The sequence below is a fragment of the Babylonia areolata genome, chromosome 21, assembly GCF_041734735.1.
Source record: "Babylonia areolata isolate BAREFJ2019XMU chromosome 21, ASM4173473v1, whole genome shotgun sequence".
In the NCBI taxonomy this organism is placed as follows: Eukaryota; Metazoa; Mollusca; class Gastropoda; order Neogastropoda; family Buccinidae; genus Babylonia; species Babylonia areolata.
Window position 1 is genome coordinate 39,603,770 of NC_134896.1, and position 23,241 is coordinate 39,627,010.

The 23,241-nt window shown below is 44.1% G+C and overlaps 1 protein-coding gene across 1 annotated transcript in view; it reads right to left on the bottom strand.

Moving 5' to 3' along the window:
- Positions 1-17,656, bottom strand: part of LOC143296618 (ribosomal protein S6 kinase alpha-5-like) — a 187,407-nt gene extending 169,751 nt beyond the window's left edge. Inside the window, exon 1 of the mRNA XM_076608648.1 lies at positions 17,541-17,656. Coding sequence (XP_076464763.1) covers positions 17,541-17,619 — 79 coding nt within the window. The 5' untranslated portion in view covers positions 17,620-17,656. The remainder of the gene's footprint in view (positions 1-17,540) is intronic.
- Positions 17,657-23,241: the final 5,585 nt, after the last annotated feature.

The following is a 23,241-nucleotide window of genomic DNA, read 5'->3' on the forward strand; positions in this document are numbered from 1 at the left end:
ACACGCACGCACACACGCACACACACACACAGAGCAATTCCTTCCCCCCCCCACCCCCACCCCCCCACCCAACCTTCCCCCGCCACACTTCCCTTTCCCCCACCTCACAACACAGTGACCGTGTTCACGAAATCTTCAATGTCAGAGAAACTTTAACCACCACCACCAACACCACCACCACCACCACCCATCCTCCCTCCCCTTTCAACCTGTCTCACTCACCCTCACCCCCTAAAAAAAAAAAAATAAAAATAAAAAAAAACCTTCATTTTCTCCAGAAACTTTTGTTGTTGTTTTTCTTGTGCTCAAAGCAAGCAACTCCAGCTGCAACTGACGAAGGAAGGGAGAGAGAGAGAGAGAGAGAGGGGTGGGGGTGAGAGATAGAGATAGATAGAGAGACAGAGAAGGTGAGAGAGAGAGGTGAGAGAGAGAGAGAGACAGAGAAGGTGAGAGAGAGAGAGACAGAGAAGGTGAGAGATGGAGAGAGAGAGAGACAGAGAAGGTGAGAGAGAGAGAGAGAATGAAAGAGATAGAGAGAGACAGATAGAGAAGGTGGGAGAGAGAGAGAGACAGAGAGAGAGAGGGAGGGAGGGAGAGAGAGAGAGACAGAGACAGAGAGGGAGAGAGACAGAGAAGGTGAGACAGAGACGGAAAGAGAAGAGAGAGAAAAAAAGGGTGAGAGAGAGACGGAAAGAGAGACAGACAGACAGACAGACAGACAGAGAGAAGTTGAGACAGAGAGTTGGAAAGAGAGAGAGGGAGAAGGTGAGAGATAGAGAGAGAGACAGAGACAGAGAAGCTGAGAGACACAGAGAGAGAGAAGGTGAGACAGAGAGACGGAAAGAGAGAGAGAGAGAGAGAGAGAGAGAAAGGAGAGAGATGGAGAGAGAGAGACAGAGAAGGAGATAGAGAGAGAGAAAAGGTAACAGACATATACAGAGAGACAGAGAAAGTGAGAGACAGAGACTCAGAGAGAGAGAGAAGGTGAGACAGAGAGACGGAAAGAGAGAGAGAGACACAGAGAGAGAGACAAAGAAGGTGAGAAGAGAGAGAGAGAGAGAGAGAGAGAGAGAGAGAGATGGTGAGACAGAGAGACGGAAAGAGAGAAAAAGACACAGAGAGAGACAAAGAAGGTGAGAGAGAGAGAGAGATGGTGAGACAGAGAGACGGAAAGAGAGAAAGAGACAGAGAGAGAGAGAGACAAAGAAGGTGAGAGAGAGAGAGAGAGATGGTGAGAGATAAAGAGAGAGAAGGTGAGAAAGAGAGAGACAAAAAAAGAGAGGGAAGAGGGGGGGGGGAAGGCACACACAGACAGATACAGACGGACAGACACAGACAGATACAGAGAGACAGACAGACAATGAGACAGACAGACTGACAGGCAAGGGAGGAGACGAACAAAGACAGATGCAATGACCACGGCAATGAGAGACACACACAGAGACAGAGAGAGAGAGAGAAAGCAGGAAACAGGGACGGAAACAGCGAGAGAGAACAGCCACAGAGAGAGCTCCATGACCCGCATGCAACTGAGGTCAGAGAGAGAGAGAGAGAGAGAGAGAGAACACTGAACACTGAACACTTTAACTCTTTCCATACGAACGGCGAAAGAGACGACGTTAACAGCGTTTCACCCCAATTACCATCATCAAAATATTGCAAGCGGAAGGCTCTTATACTGAAGACGTGAATGTTGACAAAGAATACCACAATTCTGACGACGGAAGCTAAAGGTTGGGTCATTCAGACACCCACTGGACATCCGAGGGGTCTGTGTAGAGGAGAAGAGAAGACTGGCCGTACTGAGTGAGTTAATGTCAATAGCTTTACAGCCCTAATGACATGGGGGTTCATAATACAAATAACAACATGCATCAATAGTAATAATATTGATGAAAACCAAAGCCAAAACGAAATCAATCAATCTGTGCAACAAAGTGCAGTTCGACCATCCATTCAAAGAAATGGCATGTAGTGAGAAATAAAAACAAAAAACATATATAAATGTATAACATAAATATTTTCCATATGAGAATGACAACACAGATTTCAATTTTCACAATGAGCAACACCTGATACTATTTCACGATTGTTGTTGTTTTCGTCGCATGTTATTCGCTTCGGCAATATATTTTGCAAGTGACTGTAGTGAAGTTTCCTGATTTAGATTAAGCACTCCAAAAATATCTTCATTCTTTGCTAAATTTGCTTTAAATACAACACATTTTTCTCGAATATCGAGAGAGAGAGAGAGAGAGAGAGAGAGAGAGAATGACAATGACAAATGTTTTTATTGAGGGTAGAATGGATAAGCTGGAAGCTTCTTTACACCATGCCCTCACACACACACACACACACACACACACACACACACACACACACACACACACACACACACACACTCACACACACACATACACACACACATACACACAATATGATAAATGAAATAAGTGTGAATAAATAACTGACACAGAACAAACCAAACAGATAATAATAGATACATAAACGGATGAATCAAAGACTACAATTTACGGAAACATCATGAAAATCATGCAAAACATTGCCACATGAAACTCTTCAAACACACACACACACGTGTGTGTGTGCACACACAGGCATCACACCCATGTACTCGAACACACAAGTACACAGACATGCACACGCACATATTTACACTCGCCTTTTTCCTTGCCTACACCCTGTTGGAGAACAATTAATCAAAATATGTTGGCTTACTAGGATCTCATCACATGCTTCGATTTTGTTGTGAACTAATTACATTTATTGCAGCAGATTTTTTTTTTTTTTTGATACGCTTTTTTGAAAGATGCTATGGTATATCTATTTCTTTCTAAGATACTCGGGGATTTCATTCCACAGTTGACCACCAGAATAAGTGAGAGAGGACATGAAAAGGTTAGTTCTGGGACGAGGGGTAAAAATGGTACTCTTTGCTACGAATGATTTTTTTTTTCCCCCCGGGAATTTTCTATAAAGATAGGGCAGTACAAATTTCTTCATAATTTTGAACATAAAAAAACCACCCTTGTTAAAGAGAGACAGACAGACAGACAGACAGACAGACAGGCAGCTAGAGACAGACAGACAGACAGCTAGAGACAGACAGACAGACAGGCAAGAGACAGACAGACAGACAGGCAAGAGACAGACAGACAGACAGACAGAGGTGAATGGACTAACGATACGACCTGTGTCACAGTGTGTGAAGTTACCAGGAAGAGTTCTCTTGTTTTGAATTCTGTTCCCAGAAGGCTTGAGCGACCCTGGCGTGGGGTTTCCATTTCCGATAATTTTTTTTTAAAAAGTTGTTTTTGTGGGTTTTTTCCACCCAAAATGTGTGTGTGTGTGTGTGTGTGTGTGTCTGTCTGTCTGTGTCTATGCAGTGTGTGTGTGTGTGTGTGTGTGTGTGTGTGTGTGTGTGTCTGTCTGTCCGTATGTATGTATGTATATGTGCAGTGTGTCTGTGTGTGTGCATGTGTGTGCGCGCGCGCGCGTGTGTGTGTGTGTGTGTGTGTGTGTGTGTGTCTGTCTGTCTGTCTGCCTGCCTGTCTGTCTGTCTGGCAGTGTGTCTGGCAGTGTGTCTGTGCAATGTCTGTCTGTGTCTGTGCAATGTCTGTCTGTTGGTCTGTCTGTCAGTGTCTGTGCAGTGTGTGTGTGTCTGTCCGTCCGTCTGTCTGTGTCTATGCAGTGTGTGTGTGTGTGCGTGCGCGCGTCTGTCTGTCTGTCTGTCTGTATGTATGTATGTGTGCAGTGTGTGTGTGTGTGTGTGTGTGTGTGTGTGTGTGTGTGTGTGTGTGTCTGTCTGTCTGTATGTATGTATGTATGTATATGTGCAGTGTGTGTGTGTGTGTGTGTGTGTGTGTGTGTGTGTCTGTCTGTCTGTCTGTCTGTCTGTGTGCAGTGTGTGTGTCTGTCTGTGTTTGAGCAGTGTGTTGTGTGTCTGTTTGTCTGTCCGTCCGTCTGTCTGTGTCTATGCTGTGTGTGTGTGTGTGTGTGTGTGTGTGTGTGTGTGTGTGTGTGTGTGTGAGTGTGAGTGTGTGTGTGTGTGTATGTGTGTGTGAGTGTGCGCGCAGCAGATAACGAAACTTGTCATTTACTTTTTCAAGACGGCAGTTATTATTTTAGAGTGTTAAAGGCCCCCCTCCCCCCCTCCCATACCCCCCTCCTCTCTCTCTCTCTCTCTTTGAAACTCTGATGTCATACACTCTTGTCATTCTATCTTTCTTTTTTCAGTCTAATTTCCTTTACTTCCTTTTTTTCCCCCCCTGCCAGACACATGCCAATTGCGGGTTATGAGCACTGAGGTTTGGAAAAAAAAAAAAAAAAGTTTTAAACTACATACAGTATGGAGGCTGTGGTTTGAAGAGGTGTGTGTGTGTGTGTGTGTGGGTGTGTGTGTGTGTGTGTGCCTCTGTCTGTCTGTTTGTGTGTGTGTGTCTGCCTGCCTGCCACTGTGTGTGTTTGTGTGTGTTGTGCGTGCGCAAGCGCGTGCGTGCGTGTGTGTGTATGTATGTGTGTGTGAGAGAGAGAGAGTGGGGGGAACAGAGAGAAAAAGAGAGAGCGTGTGTGTTTGTGTGTCTGTCTGTGTTTGTGTTTGTGTGTGTGTGTGTGTGTGTGTGTGTGTGTGTGTCTGTGTGTGTGTGTGTGTGTCTGCCTGCCTGCCACTCTGTGTATGTGTGTGTGTGTGTGTGTGTGTGTTGTGCGTGCGTGCGCCTGTGTGTATGTGCGTGAGAGAGAGAGAGCATGTGTGTATCTGTGTGTTTTTCTTTGTGTGTGTGTGTGTGTGTGTGTGTGTGTGTGTGTGCGTACGTGCGTGTGTGTGTGTGTACGTGTGTGTGTGTGTGTGTACGTACGTACGTACGTATATATTCGTCCATGCGCACGCACAAGGTACACAACAGAACGCCAGCTCAGAACTATTTTTTCCACACACAAAAAAAAAAAACCCAGCCCCTTTGCCGTTTTGTCAGTTGACAGCAGAGAAAACAAAAAGGACTGGCTATTTTTACGGGCTGAGTCAGGGCGAAGGCAGGGGGGCCGGCTGGAAAAGCAGCTTTTCCCGTTTAGCTGTGATCGGCTGTCATACCACGTTGTGGCTTATACCATGTGCTGCCATTCTTCTGGTGCGTCATTCCCATCTCTCTCTCTCCCTCCCTCCCTCTCTCTCTCCACTGTACAAACAATTCGACTACAATAAAATGGTCCTCAGTGTTCTCAAAGTTCACACACACACACACCAAAAAAAAAACAACAACAAAACATGTCACCACCATCCCTCAATGATCTTGTTCAAAATGCTGACTGGCAAGCCTAACTGCGATGGGTTTAGTTAGGTGCACGTGGACAAAAAACACAGAAGACATAACATGTCATTGGAACCGATCGCACCAGACTGTTGTTGAAGTTGTTGGTTTTGATATCACACACACACACACACACACGTCACATTTAAACGACATTTTCGCAAACTTTATACACACGTCCGCCGCGGCTCCACCTCCACCCTCCCACCCCATCAATTACGGCCAGAATGCGTCGCCCGTTATACTGACGAAACAGCACCACTCACTCAGCGCAGCGACAAGTCTTGTACGGCAACGCCTCTCTTTTTCGTTCTTTCATTCACTGAAAGATAGACTGACCCACCATACAACTGTAAATTCTTCTTCTTCTTCTTCTTGACCATCATCATTATCATCAACAAAATGAACGAAAGATTATGAAGTCGTTCGTTCTTTAGTTTAACTTCGTCTGTATCCAGGCATCGTGTTATTATTAATGTGGGTAGGTATGCTATTGCGGCCAGCCAGCTAGGCGATAGGTGTGGTCGAACACGATATTGACAGTGGCACCATTCTCTCTCTCTCTCTCTCTGAGGAAGTAAGAAGAGACACCCAGGTAGGTTGGTCACCTTAGTGTTGTGTGTGTATGTACCAAGCGCTCTTGGGAACCTGTCAACTCTCCCGTGTGTGTGTGTGTGTGTGTGTGTGTGTGTAGTGTGTGTGTGTGAGTGAGTGTGTGTGTGTGAAGTGTGCGTTTGTGTGTGTGTGCGTTTGTGTGTGTTTGTCTCTGTGTGTGTGTGTGTGTGTGTGTATGGATGTGTGAAGTGTGTGTGTGTGTGTGTGTCTGAGAGAGAGAGTGTGTGTGTGTGTTGTGTGTGTTTGTATGTGTGTGCGTGTATCTGTGTCTGTACGCGTGTATCTGTGCGCGCGCGCGTGTGTGTGTGTGTGTGTGAGAGAGAGAGAGAGAGAGAGAGAGAGAGAAAGTGCGCCAGTGCATATTTGTGTACTGAGGTGTCTGTATGCGCACGCTGCGTTGTACGTACAGTTATCCGTGTGTATGAGTGTGTGGCGGTTTGTGAGCACGCACAACGCCACAAAAATAAATACAAGTGTGTGGGGGGGGGGGGGGCTAGGGGGGGAGGGGGGGGGGGGGGGGGCCGGCAGGGGTGCTGAGTTTGAGACAGGAACTGCTGCTGCCTACCACCCACCACCTCCACAACAGCCTACACTGCACTGTTATGTTCCGAGTTAGAATCGCCCCACTCTTGTTGGCGCGGCGCGCGGGCCAACCACAGAACACGACGTTCTTTCCGTTCAGGTCAACGGGTCACGCTGAGGACATACGGTGCGTACCCAGGATCTGATGACGAAACACACAGACACAGACGCACACACACACACACACACACACACACACACACGTTACATGTCTGAATGTGTAAATGTGCGCGCCTGAAAGCTGGCGGTTCAATGAAACTGAGGAAACGAATGATGAGCGCCCAGGTGGCAATGAATCGTCAGTCTGCGGTTCTAGCCAGGTAGGCAGCCTGTTCAAGTTGTGCAAAAGACCCCCTTGTTTGTAAAGCGCTTTGAGCTTGGTCTCCGACCGAGGTATAGGCGCTATAAAGTATCCGTATCAAATCAAACCACATAAACACAGATGACAGGCACGGACACACATATACAGAGACACGGGCACACACACACACACGCACACACACACGCACGCATACACACACACACACACACACAGAGTCAAGGTTCTGGGTGAGGTCAGTGTGGCAAAAGCTCACACTCCTGGCGTTTGAGAGAATGACAGTGTCAGTGAAAGAGAGAGAGAGAAAAAGAGAGAGAGAACCGGGGGGTGGGGCGCGGGGACGGGGGGAGGGCGTAGGGGGAGAGGGAGTAGTAAAGCCGGTGGTGAGTGTAGCTCTGTGTGTGTGTGTGTGTGTGTCTGTCTCTGTGTGTGTGTGTGTGTGGAGGGGAAAATTTGTTTTATGTCCCATCACCCACACTGGTGATTACAGACATTTTGTTGAAGTATTAATTAATGTTCACGTTTGAATGTTATCGTTTAAAGGGTAAAGAGAGGTGTGTGCATAATTATGTGTGAGAGAGTGCGTGTGAGTGTGAGCGAGTGTGTGAATGAGTGTATGTGTGTATGCGCGCACATGTCCTTTTCTGAAGGCAAACACAGATCGATATACACATACACGAACACAGAAAACGGAATCCGAAACATGTTTGCACACACACACACACACACACACACACACGCACGCACGCACACACGCACGCACACACACACAACTGCATGTAATGTACACACTGGCGAATGCTTTAATGTCCTTGATAGATAACCAGTTGAGAACTTTCTCCACATACCCCACGCCCCTGCACCTCACACACACACACACACACACAAACACACACACACAACTGCATGAAATGTACACACACACACTGTGGCACACACACACACACACACACACACACACTGTGGCACACACACTGCAGCGCACCATACACACACACACACACACACACACACACATCATTACCCCAAGGCTGTGGTCTAAAACTTTTAACCTGCTTTACAACCCAAAACAGGCAAATAATGTTTCTGGCAGGAAAAAGGAAGTAAAGGAAACTGAATAAAAAATAAAAAAAAGAAGAAAATAAAGAAGAATGGAGACTGTTCCTCATAACAATACTGTAGGACAAAACCCATGGCATGAGTCCTCAGCCTTTGAATTCTCAGAAGCTTAGGACATGTGTACCTCCAGCTCTTGGGAAACCAATAGTACACTTTGGAAAATCTACTGCAGAAAGTGTCCACATGCATAGGGGAAAAAAAAAAATCTTTTTTGTTTATATTTTCAAGTGCCTTTTCATTTGAATAAAACACAAACACAAAAAACAACAACAACTACAAAAAAAACCACACCAACAATGTGGATTGTTATTGTCAAGTTTCACATAAACTGAAATAAACCAAATACACAGTTTCAAAGTGACATCTTGTAACTTAACAAGTTACATCAGAAACTGAAAAGTACCTCATTTTACTGATAAACGTACTGGTATGAAATCATTTCAGCGTTGCTTGGATGTGTTTTATTTAGTCACTGCAATGGCCAAACACGCAAAATATCATTCAGACGAATTGCCGATTTGACTGTAAATGTTAAGTTACATTATAAATGTAACAGCTGCATTGAAAACTAAAAGCAACCTCATTTCACGGGCATACATACTGGTTTGAAATCACTTCTATGGTGCTCATAAATCTATAAAACATGAGTATTAAGACACTTGGGTGCGTCTTGTTCGTTAACATTTTCAAGAACTATGGGTCCAGCGTCTGACGTATCCTGGGACATTTACTGCAGAACAAACCCACCATCTGTCAGTCTTCATCAAACCATGTCTGTGACCTGCTGTCTGACACTGTTTCTCACTTTCTCACGGGCAAACTCAAGTCACAAAGAAAAACTTGGCTTTCTGAAAGCGGGACAGGAAATTTGGTATTGATCCAAGTCTTCTGTGGCTAGACTTTTATCACACAAAATGATAATATTCTCGTCATGTGAAGTTCACGATCTTGGATAGGTTTGAAGTCAACTTTGTGTGGTGCATATTTTTTTGGGGGGAAATCAGTATATTCACACACACACACACACACACACAGGCACACAAACACATGTGTACTCATATACCACCCTAACATTCTCCCCAATCTTCGTCCCACCCACCCACATACACACTACACACCACATGCAAATGTGCACTGATGCATACAACTTTCTCTCTCTCTCAAACACACACACACACAGTAGCACTTTGCATGCACACAGACAAGTGTGTACTGTGCTAGTGTCCTCGGTGATACATTTCACAACACAGCATTACACCATACAACTATACAATGTAAACACAGCGTGTGTGTGTGTGTGTGTGTGTGTGTGTGTGTGTGTGTGTGCTAACACATTTGTACACAAATGCAAGCCTTCACACACACACACACACACACACACACACACACACACACACACAGAGGGGTGACAGCAAACACTGACACACTCTCCCTCTTTCAATGATTCGCTGTGCACGTTCCCTCACTCACTCTCACACACCCACACATACATGGCAAACTAGCTCTCTCTCTCTCTCTCTCTCTCTCTCCCTCTCTCTCTCCCACAAACACAGCACACACACACACACACTCCAACACCCTCTTCACATCTCTTGTTGTGCATTGTTGTGTGGCACAACACATGGTGTGAGTGCTTGCTTGTCATGTGTGTAATCTACATGATCAAGACACTCCATTCCTTCAGCTGTATTCCATGCACCTTTTATTCAATGCATTCACGCCTGTTTCTTTCATATATATATATATATATATATGTGTGTGCATGCATGCGTGTGCATGAGTGCATGCATGCATGCCTGTATGTGGATGTGTGCAAGTATGTATGTATGTGGGTGTGGTGTCTGTGTGTGTGCATGCATGTGTATGCTGTGATTTGAACCTGACTAATATATGTTGTAAAGCACTTTTGAGCCGAGTTGAAAGATTCCTCTCATTATATTATTATTATCATTCACACACACACACACACACACACACACACACGCATACGCACACGCACACAACTTCAAAGCATTGACTGTAAAGCATACAGACTTGCCCTTGGCGTATCTTTCCACGCATCAACCCTCGCAACATATAAAGAAATAGGAGAATTACCTTTGGATGAATACCGAAACCTGGCATGTGCTAAATACGTATTGAGAAGCTCCACAACTGAAAATTTTACATCGGAGGAAGTAAGAATTACATCTGAAAACAATTTCCCCAAAAGAGCTAAAACGATATCTAAGACCAATTGGCACGTTTGTGTCGAACCTTTTTCAAAAGTCTGAAATTAATCCAGATAATGTAGACACGCAGAAAACAGTAAGTCCATGCCCCATTTGGGAGATGAGTAAAGCACGGTTTGATATCAATCATACTGACATTGCAAAAAAAGAACATCCAAATATCATGACAACAGGAGTCTGATTACACCTTCAGAATAGATACCGTGACCACTTACATATTTACACAGACGGCTAACTCCTAGACAATGGCCAAGCAGGTTCAGCTTTCGTTATACTAAAACTGAAAACTGAACGATCATACCATATTGGTAAAGATCAATCAATATTCACAGCTGAACTTATCGCTGTTCTTGTGGCTTTAAATTATATTCTTGATCTTCCAGTTTGCCTTCTTCAAGTCTTATTTTGTGTTGATTCAAAATCTGTATTATATGTTTTAAACTCATCAAATTGTAAGAACAAGTCCAAAATAATAATAGAAATAATTCACACTGTACAGCTTTTGAATTTGAGAGGAACACATATAACTTTTTGTTGGGTTCCTTCTCACCTTGGTCTCCTATATAATGAATGGGCTGACAGGGCTGCAAGAAAAGGTGCAAAACACCAACAGGGAACCACAGACCATGCATATGTGGAGAATCTATTTCAAGCAAACACATACTCTTTGAATGTCAGAGTCTGAAATCGTTTTTACCAAACTTCTCAGAAAATTCTTTTGAATGTATTTTTGACAATTTCAAGGTGTTATCTGCTATTGCAGAAGGTTTGCTGCATAGTCCAATTGGACATTTGTTATAGTTGTTACAGTTGTTTGATGTTAGCGATTCCTTCTATATTGTGCCTATGTCTCCCCTTTTAATGTCTTATTTTTTTCCAATGCTCTGTATCTTTCCCCACCACACACACACACACACATACGCGCACACACACATACACACACATCATTCATCACCCTCTGCCCAATACCGTTCCCACCACCACGTGAATCGTTCAATCTCAATCTCGTCCAGTTTCACAGAAAGCACCATTCAGCGCAGCAGAAAGGTAGACGTTGCATAAACTTTTAGGGGTTGTGCTAGCATCGCTTCTTTTACGCACAGACAAGAAGTCTGCTGGTGTCACATGACCAGTGCAGAAAAGCGTTTATGTCAGCATTATGCAGGCCCTACCTGGGGTCTTAGAGGAGGTGGAGGGAAGGGGGTGGGTGTGTGTGTGTGGGTGGGGAGGAGGGGTGGATTGGGGGGGGGGGGGGTGCAAGGGGGGCTGTGTGTCTTTTCAAGTCTAGTTTGATACGGAGAGAGAACACAATCTTTCTTTTCCCCTCAGTCACACACTACAGTTTTATTTCAGGCAGTGAAACCAAATTACCCTCATTAATCCTTTATATATATATATATATATATATATATAGACCATCCCCATCTCATAGTTGACCATTTTCCCATGAATGCAGTTAGATGAAGGACTATCCTGCTTTATTTGTCATTGAAAAGACTTACAGGAAAATTAGAAACAGGACCTACGTATCTTTTTTTGTTTTGTTTTGCTTTAAGCTGGGGAAATTTGGAAGTTGTTGGCCTACTTGATATTAAGACCCACTAAAGGACTCCGTACTGATAGAATGAACGTAATCTTTTCTTTTCTAATTTTCTTGAAAGACCATCTTCCAGTCATATGACATTATTTCCTTTTCTTTGAACATTGGGTTTTCTTTTTCCTTTTGCACTGGAATGTGGTCGTACAAGCCAGAGTGTGTGTGTGTGTGTGTATGCTGTGATTTGAATCTAATATATGTTGTGTGTGTGCGTGAGTGTGTGTGCACGCGTGCGTGTGTGTCTATGTGCATGTGTGTGTGTGTCTGTGTCTGTGAGTGTCTCTGTGTGTCTATCTATCTACAGAGAGAGAAGAGAAAGAGAGAGAGAGAATACACAAACATACAAAAACACAGACAACGCACCAATGAAACACCGACAAAAGAAGGTTCTCACAAGCCAGTCTTTTTTTTCTCTCCACCCACCTGCACCCTATGGCATAATGGAGGTAATTTTGACGGAAGGAACTCCTCTTGCACTTGTTCCTGACAAAGTTCATAGACAGTGGCACACACTGCTCTAACGCAGAACAGCTCTCATAAATCAAATGCCATGTCTGCCAATCATCGGCAAGGTATTTCAGCACTGAATCCATTTTCCTGTTTCCATAACCCCCAACTAACTGACATGCATTGCCAGGTCTTTAGTAATGCACGTATCTTTTTTTTAGTTTGTGTCTGTACATAAAAAAAATAAATACGCATGGACGGGGTTCAGGCACAGGGAAGTCTCCACTCATGTTGAACTGGGGGGGATAGGGAAAATTCTCCAACATAGCTCATAATGGGTGACAGTGAATACTACTACTACGACGACGACTACTACTACTACTACAACTGGCAAGTCTCCACTCATGTTGAACTGGGAGACTGGAAAATTCTACTACTTAGCTCATAACTGGGTGATGGTGAATACTGCTACTACTACTAGCAAGTCTTTACTCATGTTGAACTGGGAGACTGAAAAATTCTCCGATTTAGCTTGTAACTGGGTGACGGTTAATACCACTACTACTACAACTGCTATTACTACTACTACTGCTATTACTAATACTACTACTACTAATAATAATAATAATAATAACACTAAAGTACTCATGTAGCACTGAATCCAGCACAAAGACAAATCAAAGCGCTTACACACTGGTCGTTCACATGCATGCACAATTCTAATTCAGAGAGGTCAAAGATAAAATTTATAAAATACACGTATGTAGATAGACTATAACTGCGGAGCGCACAGAAAGGGGGTGGGGTGGAGGAGAGGGGCATTTTGGAAAGAGACAGGTTTCAAGTTTAAAAGCCAGACCCTGAAAGGGCTGAGTGCAGAGGTCTGACAAAATGAAAGAGGGAGCTCATTCCAAGAATGCAAGAGTGTGTGTGTGTGTGTGTGTGTGTGTGTGTGTGTGTGTGTGTGTGTGTGTGTGTGTGTGTGTGTGTGTGTGTGTGTGTGTGTGTGTGTGTGTGAGTGAGTGAGCGAGTGCTTGTGTGGGTGTGTGTGCACGAGGGGTAGCTTTAACAAAACAAAAAAAAATGACATTACTTTTAGCTTGTTGTCTGCCAATACATACAGCCCACATGAAGGCGGCTCAAGCATTAGCAGAAAGTCAAGTCAGGGCACCTGCTGAACTGACAGCAGGGAGACTGGAGAAACGTTTTAATCCTTCAATTCAGCTTCATTACCCGTTCACCCACCCCAGCTGCTTCACCACACACCCACCCACACCTTCCTTCCAGACAGAACGCATCAGACCCACCGCATTTATCGTTAATTGTCGCCACGTAATGCTTTCATCACCTGCTCAGGTAAAATGTCAACTAGCCAGGGTTCAGATTCAGATATATATGTCACATTACAAAAACTGCACAGCTAAAAATATATACATATATATATATATATAAAGAGAGAAAGAGAGACAGAGAGACAGAGAATATATATTCATATATGCATACATAGATATAGATATATAAGGAACAAAATGAAAATTAACTGGTATTGCCCTTTTACAAAAGCAATGGACAAGAACATTAAAAATAATATATATATATATATATAATATATAATAAAAAAAATAAACTAATGCTCACAGACAGGTTTGGAAACGATGGGTTTTTACTAGGGAAGAGCAGAAGGCAGAGACAGAGTCAGCAGAACGAACATGATGTAGAAGGCTGCTCCAGATAGGAGGAGCAGCAAAGACAAAAGAGGATTCGAAGGACTGTTCACACAACAGGTTGCTGTCTTCAGTTTAACGTCTTTCCACTTGAAGTGATATTAGACAGGAAAAAAAAAAAAAAAAAAAAAAAAAACCCTGGGGGTAGGGGTTGTGGGAGGGGAGTGGGGGTAAAAGTGTGTGTATATGTGGAGGGGTGAATAGGGAGAGACAACACTAGGGAAAATGGAAACGGTTATAAACGCCAATATCAAACAACTATAACAAATGTCCTATTGGACTACGCAGCAAACCTTCTGCTCACACACAACAGGTTCTTGCACTGACATGAGGAATTTTCAGAAGGTTGTGAACAGTCTGAGGAGGAGGAGAACCGCTGAGGGAGGGAGTGTGTGCTCTGTTTCATGACAGCACAAAGAGTGGTGTAAAACAACAGAGCACAAGACACACAGCTACCCCCAACACCCCCTCCCCACAGAACACAGCAGCCCCGCACCCCCAACCTCTGTGATAAACAAACACTCTGAGAAAAACCAAGGGCCAGGTTGTGTAGGTTCTGAATTTGACCCCCAAAAATAATTTTCCTGGCATGACAAATAAGTTCAAATTCTTTCTCTCATGCACAAGGGATTCACTCACACACAGTAAACTGTAAATCCACTCATTCTGTAATGGCAACACCTGCAAAAAAAAAAAAGGATGTTCTCATTTCCAGAGCCTAATCAGCCAATTAATCATAAATATGCCTCTAGTGCTCACACTCACAGCCAGACACCCTTCATCAGAGTAAACATTTCTTTAGCTTTCAGAGCACAAACTAAATGTTTTATACTGTGGATAAGAATGCTTTTCGTCAATGCCGACATCTTGCTGTCGCCTCATGCTATGTATCTAAATAACTGTGGTTTTCGTGCTTTCTGGCTTCAAAAGAGAGGAGGTGCAATGTCAGGAGATAAACCACACCCCAGTCCACCCACTATCATGTAAATGTAATTATCTAAACACATCCACAATGCTCTCTGAGTTACCCACACTCCAAATTGTCAGAATCAGTTACGTTCAATCTCCAGTATTTTACATGCACATATGCTAGGCTGCCGATCTTTTATTTTTCTTTCATAAATAAAGTGCTTGAAAGAATGTTATTGTAAAGAACCAGCCACAAAAACAATGAAAACTGAAAACATACTAGCATCACTGACTTGAAGTTGTGTACCTTGTGTAATGGAGAGAGTTACCACTCTTTACTATTTGAAAACATACAGACATACATAATCTATGGAGAAAAAAAATAACAACACACACACACACACACACACACACACACTGTCAATAGTTGCTTATAGTCCAGCCCACCGCACAGGGCCATATCAGGACTGTCAAACTGTACAAACGCTCAACTGCATCAACACAAAACTGTCTGATATAAAAAAAAAAAATTAAAAAATTAAAAATCACCAACATTAACCCACAATGAACAGTTCATGACACATTATCCCAACTTTTAGCTCCTTAGGGCAAATAAAACTAGGCCATGCTGAGGACGTCAGCCCTTCCACTTAATCTATCATCCCCAGAAAATGAAAAATAGAAGAAGAAAAAACAACTTCAAAGCCAAACAAAAGAATTCATAAAAAAAAGGCCAAATGGACAAATAACACTGCAAAATGGACAGCTAGTGTCCACCCAAGTATTTACAATTTCACTACCTAACCACCAGAGCAAAACAGCGCAGACAGAATATAACAGACTGCAGAGAAGATAAAAAAGGTGTCAAGGCTTGCTCGGAAAAAGAAAGGGGGAAGGACTGGAAAGGCAGAAAAAAGGAGACAACATTGAAGGAAGAGAAAAGGCAAAAACAAAGAGAGTGATAGAAAAGAGAAAATTTCTAGCACAGAATTTCCAGAAGGTGGGGATGTTATTTATACTGAAAGACCCCTATCATCCCCATGAGGGACACAGAGAGAGAGAGAGAGAGAGAGTAATGGGGTGAGAGAAACAACAGAGAGAGAGATGAGTTGAGAAAGAAAGACAGACAATGAGAGATAGAGAGGTGGGTCAGATGATTCTTGGGTCATCAAAAACAACTGAGCTGACCACTCTTGCTGCACACACATTTTTACTTCCCTTGAATCTTTTTGTGACCCCATCCATAAAGTGCAAAGATTTGTCAATTATCATCAGTCATTAGTGCTTCATTTGTGGGGGATACTGGGACGTGGGGAGTGGGGACATTAGATGGATATAAGGACTTGAACTTTTTTGAAAACAGCAAATAGGGGCCATTCATTTTTCTCTCTAAGGATGATCTCTTCTCTTACTACAGATTCGTCCGCTGTGGATTTGTCACACATCAAGGCAATGGCACTGAATTATCCCCCATGGTAATTGATTCTGGGAATTAACCCCCCCCCCCCCCTCCCCCATGGTAAATGGTTCTGGACACCATGCACTTACAATGTTTTCAAGTTCTTCTCTAACTCAGCAGAAGAAAAATTGTGATCCAGTGATTTCCCAGAGCTGATCTCAGGGGCAACAGTAAGAATTGGAAGGACAATAAAATGTACAGTTAAAAAAGAAACGCAAAGGTTATTATAATTAGGAAATAACTTATCTTTGCACAAGACCCAAAAGGATGTATGGAAGGTAATAATGTGTGTGCATATCCATCTATTGACATACATACATACAGATAGATAGACAGGTGTGTGTGTGTGTGTGTGTTGCTACCAGCCCCTTGAAATTACAACTATTCAAGTGTGTGTGTGTGTGTGTTGCTACTGTAAAACCAGCATTGAAATGACAATTATTTAGTCATTCAGGAACTAATTGGTTATGATTAATATGTATTTAATTCATTTTTTCAAACCAGCGAGTATGCAAATTTACAGGAAACAAATTGCTGACAGAGACGTAAACGATGCAGTGAGGTGTTCACGATGCAATATTCAACAGCGGCTGTCTCTTGTCTCGGTTATTGACAAGGCGAGGTAACAGCTCAATAGCAGACGACAACAGCTCGTAAAAAAAAAAAAAATCATAAAACTAAAAGCAAAAAAAAACAACTAAACATTCCAACATGCTACACAAGCTGTTACCAGAGTACGCCAGTCACTACGCAGCATCCTCTGCGATGCCAGGCAACACTCCTGGATCGGGAATTACACCGGGAAGGTGTGTACCCTCGAGCAGAATACGCGAAAAGAGAGAGCGGTTCGCTTCGTGACGACATCCGTCATCGTCCAAAACAAGTGTTACAAAATCTCGGCCACAGGTTGCCGTAGTGTTTCCGTCTTCTGCTACAACCAAACACTTGGGCCTGTGCACGGTCCAACCGTGCAGAAAATACACCACGTTAACCTTTCGCCTATCGTTTGCAACGTTTCTCGCATTCAGCACATATTTATGCATCCGCGATGCACATGCTACGCATTTCCACTATTAAAGCATCAATGAAAGTTTGTAAACGTAGTGAGGCCGACCCGATAAATCCAAACAGCGGACGACGGGCTGCCTCGGATGTCGTCTGCCAAGCGGTGGGATCAGCACGCGGGAACAGAGACACACGTACGGACTTACCGTCCTTCAGTTCCAGACGTACGGTTCCTTCGTCCTGGCCTGCCATGTCCGAAGAGGAGCTTGACTCAGCCGAAGACATGACGGTTTCACAACTTTTATGTTTTTTTCCAAGACTATTTTCGTGCAGTGCCAAGGTCCCCTTCCCAAGATGCAATGGCCGGAAGCGCAGAGAGCACTGATAAAAATAGCGCAAGCACGTGGCCGTGTTTTGGTTTCCAAATGAAAAGGCGTAGATTGACACGGAATTACTGTTATCATTATGTTTCTCCCCTAGAAGATAAGGAAATATGCAAAAGTTAATTGCAAAAATCAAATATACAAGCAATGCATGTGTATGGTGACAAGTGACATTCGAGTTTTCTGTCCGTGTTGGTGACATGTACACGGTGAAAGAGCCGGGCTCTGTATCAGTCATTGACGTTGCCCTCCTCCTCCCTTTACAACTGGGGACCGAGAGGCACCATGGACAGTGCTGGTCGTCATCACAGACTCCTGCCGAACCACACGTAATCTGTGTGTTGTGTGAAGCTGTGTGAATGACCCCGGCGGCTTGAGTCAGTGTCAGGCAGCCCCGTCAGTCGTTTCACAGAATTGATCAGATTTTTTTTTTATATACTTTGAATGAATAAATAAATAAATAAACACAGAGAGAGACTGATCAATATCAGCTGAATTATTCGTATGATCACGGCGGTTTCGAAACACGCACACGCACACGCGCGCGCGTGCGCACGCACGCACGCACACACACACACGCACACCACACGCACGCACGCGCGCGCACACACACACACACACACACACACACACACTCACAGACATACACATATACAGAGAGAGAAAAATATAAACACACACACACACACACACACACACACACACACACACACACACACACACACACACACAGACATACACATATACAGAGAGAAAAATATAAACACACACATACACACATACACGCACGCACGCACAGAGAGAGAGAGAGAGAGAGAGAGAGAGAGAGATACACATATACAGAGAGAAAAAATATAAACAAACACACACACACACACACACACACACACACACACACACACACACACACACACACACACACACACACACAGTGACCGTATACTTGGGATGGAGCGCGCGCTGGAAAAACTGCTTCAGTCAGTGTCTGAGTACTAGTAATATCGAATTTCTTCTGTCGGTGAAAAAACGTGAAACCTGAGAACGACGTGACAACACATTGTGCTTTTTTCTATCAGTCTCACGAAACAAACGGGTGGCAGTCAATGGGTTTGCCATGCGGTGACTTCTGCCACATTTCATTCTTTCATTGTAACACACACATACACGCACACACACACACACACACACACACACACACACACACACACACCGGCACATACACACACACACACACACACACACACACACACACACACACACACACACACACACACACACACACACTGCTCATAAGTACATCAGTGCATACACTCGCGCATGTATACACACACACGCGTGTACACGAGTACACTGTGGTTGAGACGCACACACGGGTGCCGCACACATTCACACACGTGCACGCACACACAGACACACACACGGGAAGACAGACACACAAAGACACGACACACACACACACACACACACACACACACACACACACACACACACACACACACACACACACACACACACACACACACACACACACACACACACACACACACACACGTTTCAGTCTTTCGGAAAGGCGACAAATGTGAGGAGGGGAGAGCAATGTGTAAAATAAGAAGTGCCCATTTGACTGAGTAATTTATGTCCCTTATAATGCGTTGAAGCGTGGTCCGAGACCACCGAAGAATGTTACCCCAAAACATACCTCTTAAAATCATTTAAATACAATCTGCTCCTATTAATTCCGTCCGATGCACGTATACCAACGATTAAACTGACAACAAAGTTGTGCATGTGTTCATATAATCACGTGAGTGTTGGTTGCCGGGTAACTGATTTAACGCCGGCCGGCCGTCTCAGCTCATCGTTGGCTGGGCGCGCGCGCGCGGTGTGTGTGTGTGTGTGTGTGTGGGGGGTGCCAGAGTGTTTGCGTGCGCGCGAGCGCGATACATGTGGCTGTGCACCAGATCGTTGATGGCGTCCTTTTTTTCATTTCACTTCGTTTATAATCTCAATTGTAAACATTTTTACTTCTCCTTCTCCTTCTCCTTCTCCTTCTTCTTCTTCTTCTGCTTTGTTGTTGTTTGTTGTTGTCAAGCAGATGTGATGGAGCAGTCCTCATGCTCAAAACATGTTGGGTGTACTGTCAAACACAACGAAGCTCTTTTGTTTCTGAAAGCCCGCGTCAAGTCTCGGGCACTGGACAACCAACACCAAATGGGAGAAGGGGGAGCACTCTGTACATGAAAAGTGAGGCAATGACTGAGTGGTTTAAGTCCCTTCTAACAGGGAGTCGCACCACGGACTTATTTTTGTCCGTGGAGTTTCACATGCTGAATTTCATCACTTGAGACGTTTGCCGAATTTGCTTTATGGTTTTGGAAAACACACACACACACACACACACACACACACACACACACACACACACACACACACACACACACTCTCTCTCTCTCTCTCTCTCTCTCTCTCTCTCTCTCTCTCTCTCGTTCACCTGTGACATTTTTATTTTCATACTATTTTATATGTTGAATTATGCTTCTTTTGGCAATGGGCATTCCCCCCCCCTCCCCCACCCGCCCCCAAACCCCTGTTATTACTATGTGTAATTTTATTAGACTTATTGTTTCATATTCACATTCGTATAGTATTTGTTAACATCAGAGTAGTACACAATGTATGCTCATGTGCGTGTGCGTGTGCGTGTGCGTGAGAGAGAGAGAGAGAGAGAGAGAGAGAGTGTGTGTGTGTGCGTGTGTGTGCCGGTGTGTGTTCTGTGTTTTTTTTTCTTCCTGTGTCGTTTATTAATACCATGCTTGCGCCAATGTGTGTGTGTGTGTGTGTGTGTGTGTGTGTGTGTGTGTGTGTGTGTGTGTGTGAGTGTATCTTATTATTGCCATGCTCATGCCTTTATGTAGTATTGTGTTCACATGCTATGTCCCAGTTTAATAGCATTGTGTAGTGCATGTAGTGACATATATGATGTAGTATTGTGTAGCGGTGTAGACCTTAACTAGTGTTTCAGGACTAGATGAAAAAAAGCGCGCCAGTGCTTATCTGTTATCCTCGAAAATAAAAAGAATTTGTCTTGTCCTCTCTCTCTCTCTCTCTCTCTCTCTCTCTCACACACACACACACACACACACACACACACACACCCAGACACACACACACACACACACACACACACACACACACACACACACACACACACACACACACACACACACACACACACACACACACACACACTGTGATACACACAGGTGGCCGGCGCCGCTGCACCCGGCAATGGCGACGTGTTCTCCGCACTGGGATAACAACCCGATTTTCACTGATACAGAGAATTGCGATGTGAAGAAAATAAAGTAACAAAACCAAATCATGAAAATGATTCGCTTAAGAAATGGTTTGCAATAGGCGTCCTATACTGACTGCACTTCGCGATCAGTCGTGTAAAACACCAACAGGGAACCACAGAATTTCAAGTTATGTGGCTTTGTCTGTACAATGGGGGTACCGCTTACTAGAAAAAAAAAGCATCATGGAGCAAAGTCAGGGAAGTATACCAGCAAAATGGCAAAGTTTAAAATAAAAGTATAAATAATACTCAACAACCGGAATCTATCAATCAATCAAATACATTCAGTAATTTAATCAGGATTAAGGCGGTAAATCCAGGCATTATCAACTGAACAGGATAAAGCTGAACTGGCGCGGCTTTTATAACAAAGTTCAGCAGAGGTGCTAGATGCATATGTGGAGAATCTATTTCTAACAAACACATACTCTTTGAATGTCAGAGTCTGAAATCGTTTTTACCAAACTTCTCGGAAAATTCTTGTGAGTGTATTTTTGACAATTTCAAGACGTTATCTCTGCTATTGCAGAAGGTTTGCTGCATAGTCCAATTGGACATCATTGTTACAGTTGTCAGTTTCATGTAAGCGTTTCCTTCTATATTATGTATATGTCTCCCCTTTTAATGGTTTTTTTTTTTTTTTCCAATGCTCTGTATCTTTCCCCACCACACACTGACACACATGCGCACGCACGCCGGCGCACACACACACATACCGGCACACACACACACGGGCCATTCTTCACCCTCTGCCCAATACTGTTCCCACTGACCACCACGCCCCGCCCAGTCCACCCCCACCCCCTTTTTTCCGTCTCAGTAATATCACTAAAAGTGGAAGACGTTAACACTGAAGACCACTACAACTACTTCGCGATCTTAGTTGCAAAATCACGCAAGTGAAAAGATCGACTGATAGGCGGGAGATGGAGGGAGATAACACTGACTCGGATGAACGGTGCTGATTCAGCAGTTTCTTTCGTCAAGTCAAGTTAAACCTCAGTGTAACTCTTCTAACTCTGACAGTGTCGGCTGTCCGCAATCACTGATGGGCAATATCTTCAGACTGAGCACTGTGGAAAATGTTTGTGCCTGTGGTTGTGATTGTTTTTCAGTTGTCGTAAAATGTTATATATATACTGATGTGTGTGTGTGTGTGTGTGTGTGTGTGTGTGTGTGTGTGTGCGTGTGTGTGCCAGTGTGTGTGTGTGCGTGTGTGTGTGTGTGTGTGTGTGTGTATGTGTGTGTGTGACCAGTGTGTGCGTGTGTGTGTGTGTGTCAACACTGAGTTTGCCCCAGGTCTCAGAGACGAAAATAACACTGGACCGAGTCATTCGCCGGCATTACCTGTTCATATCATGTGGATAATATATATATATATATATATATATATATGTGTGTGTGTGTGTGTGTGTGTGTGTGTGTGTGTGTGTGTGTCACATTCTCATGTAACTCAGTCTAACACTAACATATAACAGTGCCTGTGCTCAACCCCCTGGCAAACAACCACACCACATGGACCGTCACTGAGGCCGGCCACAGGTCAACTCGGGGGTCATTACCCGGTCACTGTCTCGACGTCCTTGGTCATGTTGGCAAAAACGTTTAGCCACGCCGGCGAACGTCCAGACTGTTTCCTTTTCTGTTGAAGGGTGCTCTGTTTCTCTTCTTCTTCTTCTTCACTGCAACTCCCACTTTCACTCGTATGTACACGAGTGGGCTTTGACGTGTATGACAGTTTTTACCCCGTCATTTTGGCAGCCATACTCCGTTTTCGGGGGCCGTGCGCATGCTGGGTATGTTCTTGTTTCCATAGCCCACCTCGGAACGCTGACATGGATTACAGGATCTTTAACGTGCGTATTTGATCTCCTGCTTGTGTATACACACGAAGGGGGTTCAGGCAGTAAGCAGGTCTGCACATATGTTGACCTGACCTGGGAGATCGGAAAAATCTCCACCCTTTACCCACCACGCGCCGTCCGGGGCCGAGATTCGAACCCCGGACCCTCAGATTGAAAGTCCAACGCTTTAACCATTCGGCTATTGCGCCCGTCGTGCTCTTTTACAAAACATGGAAAGGTGCTCCAATAAAATATGAAAAACAAAAAGGTGCTCTCTTGTAGGAAGTGGTCTTTTGAGCACGGCCTCACGTTAATTTGTCTA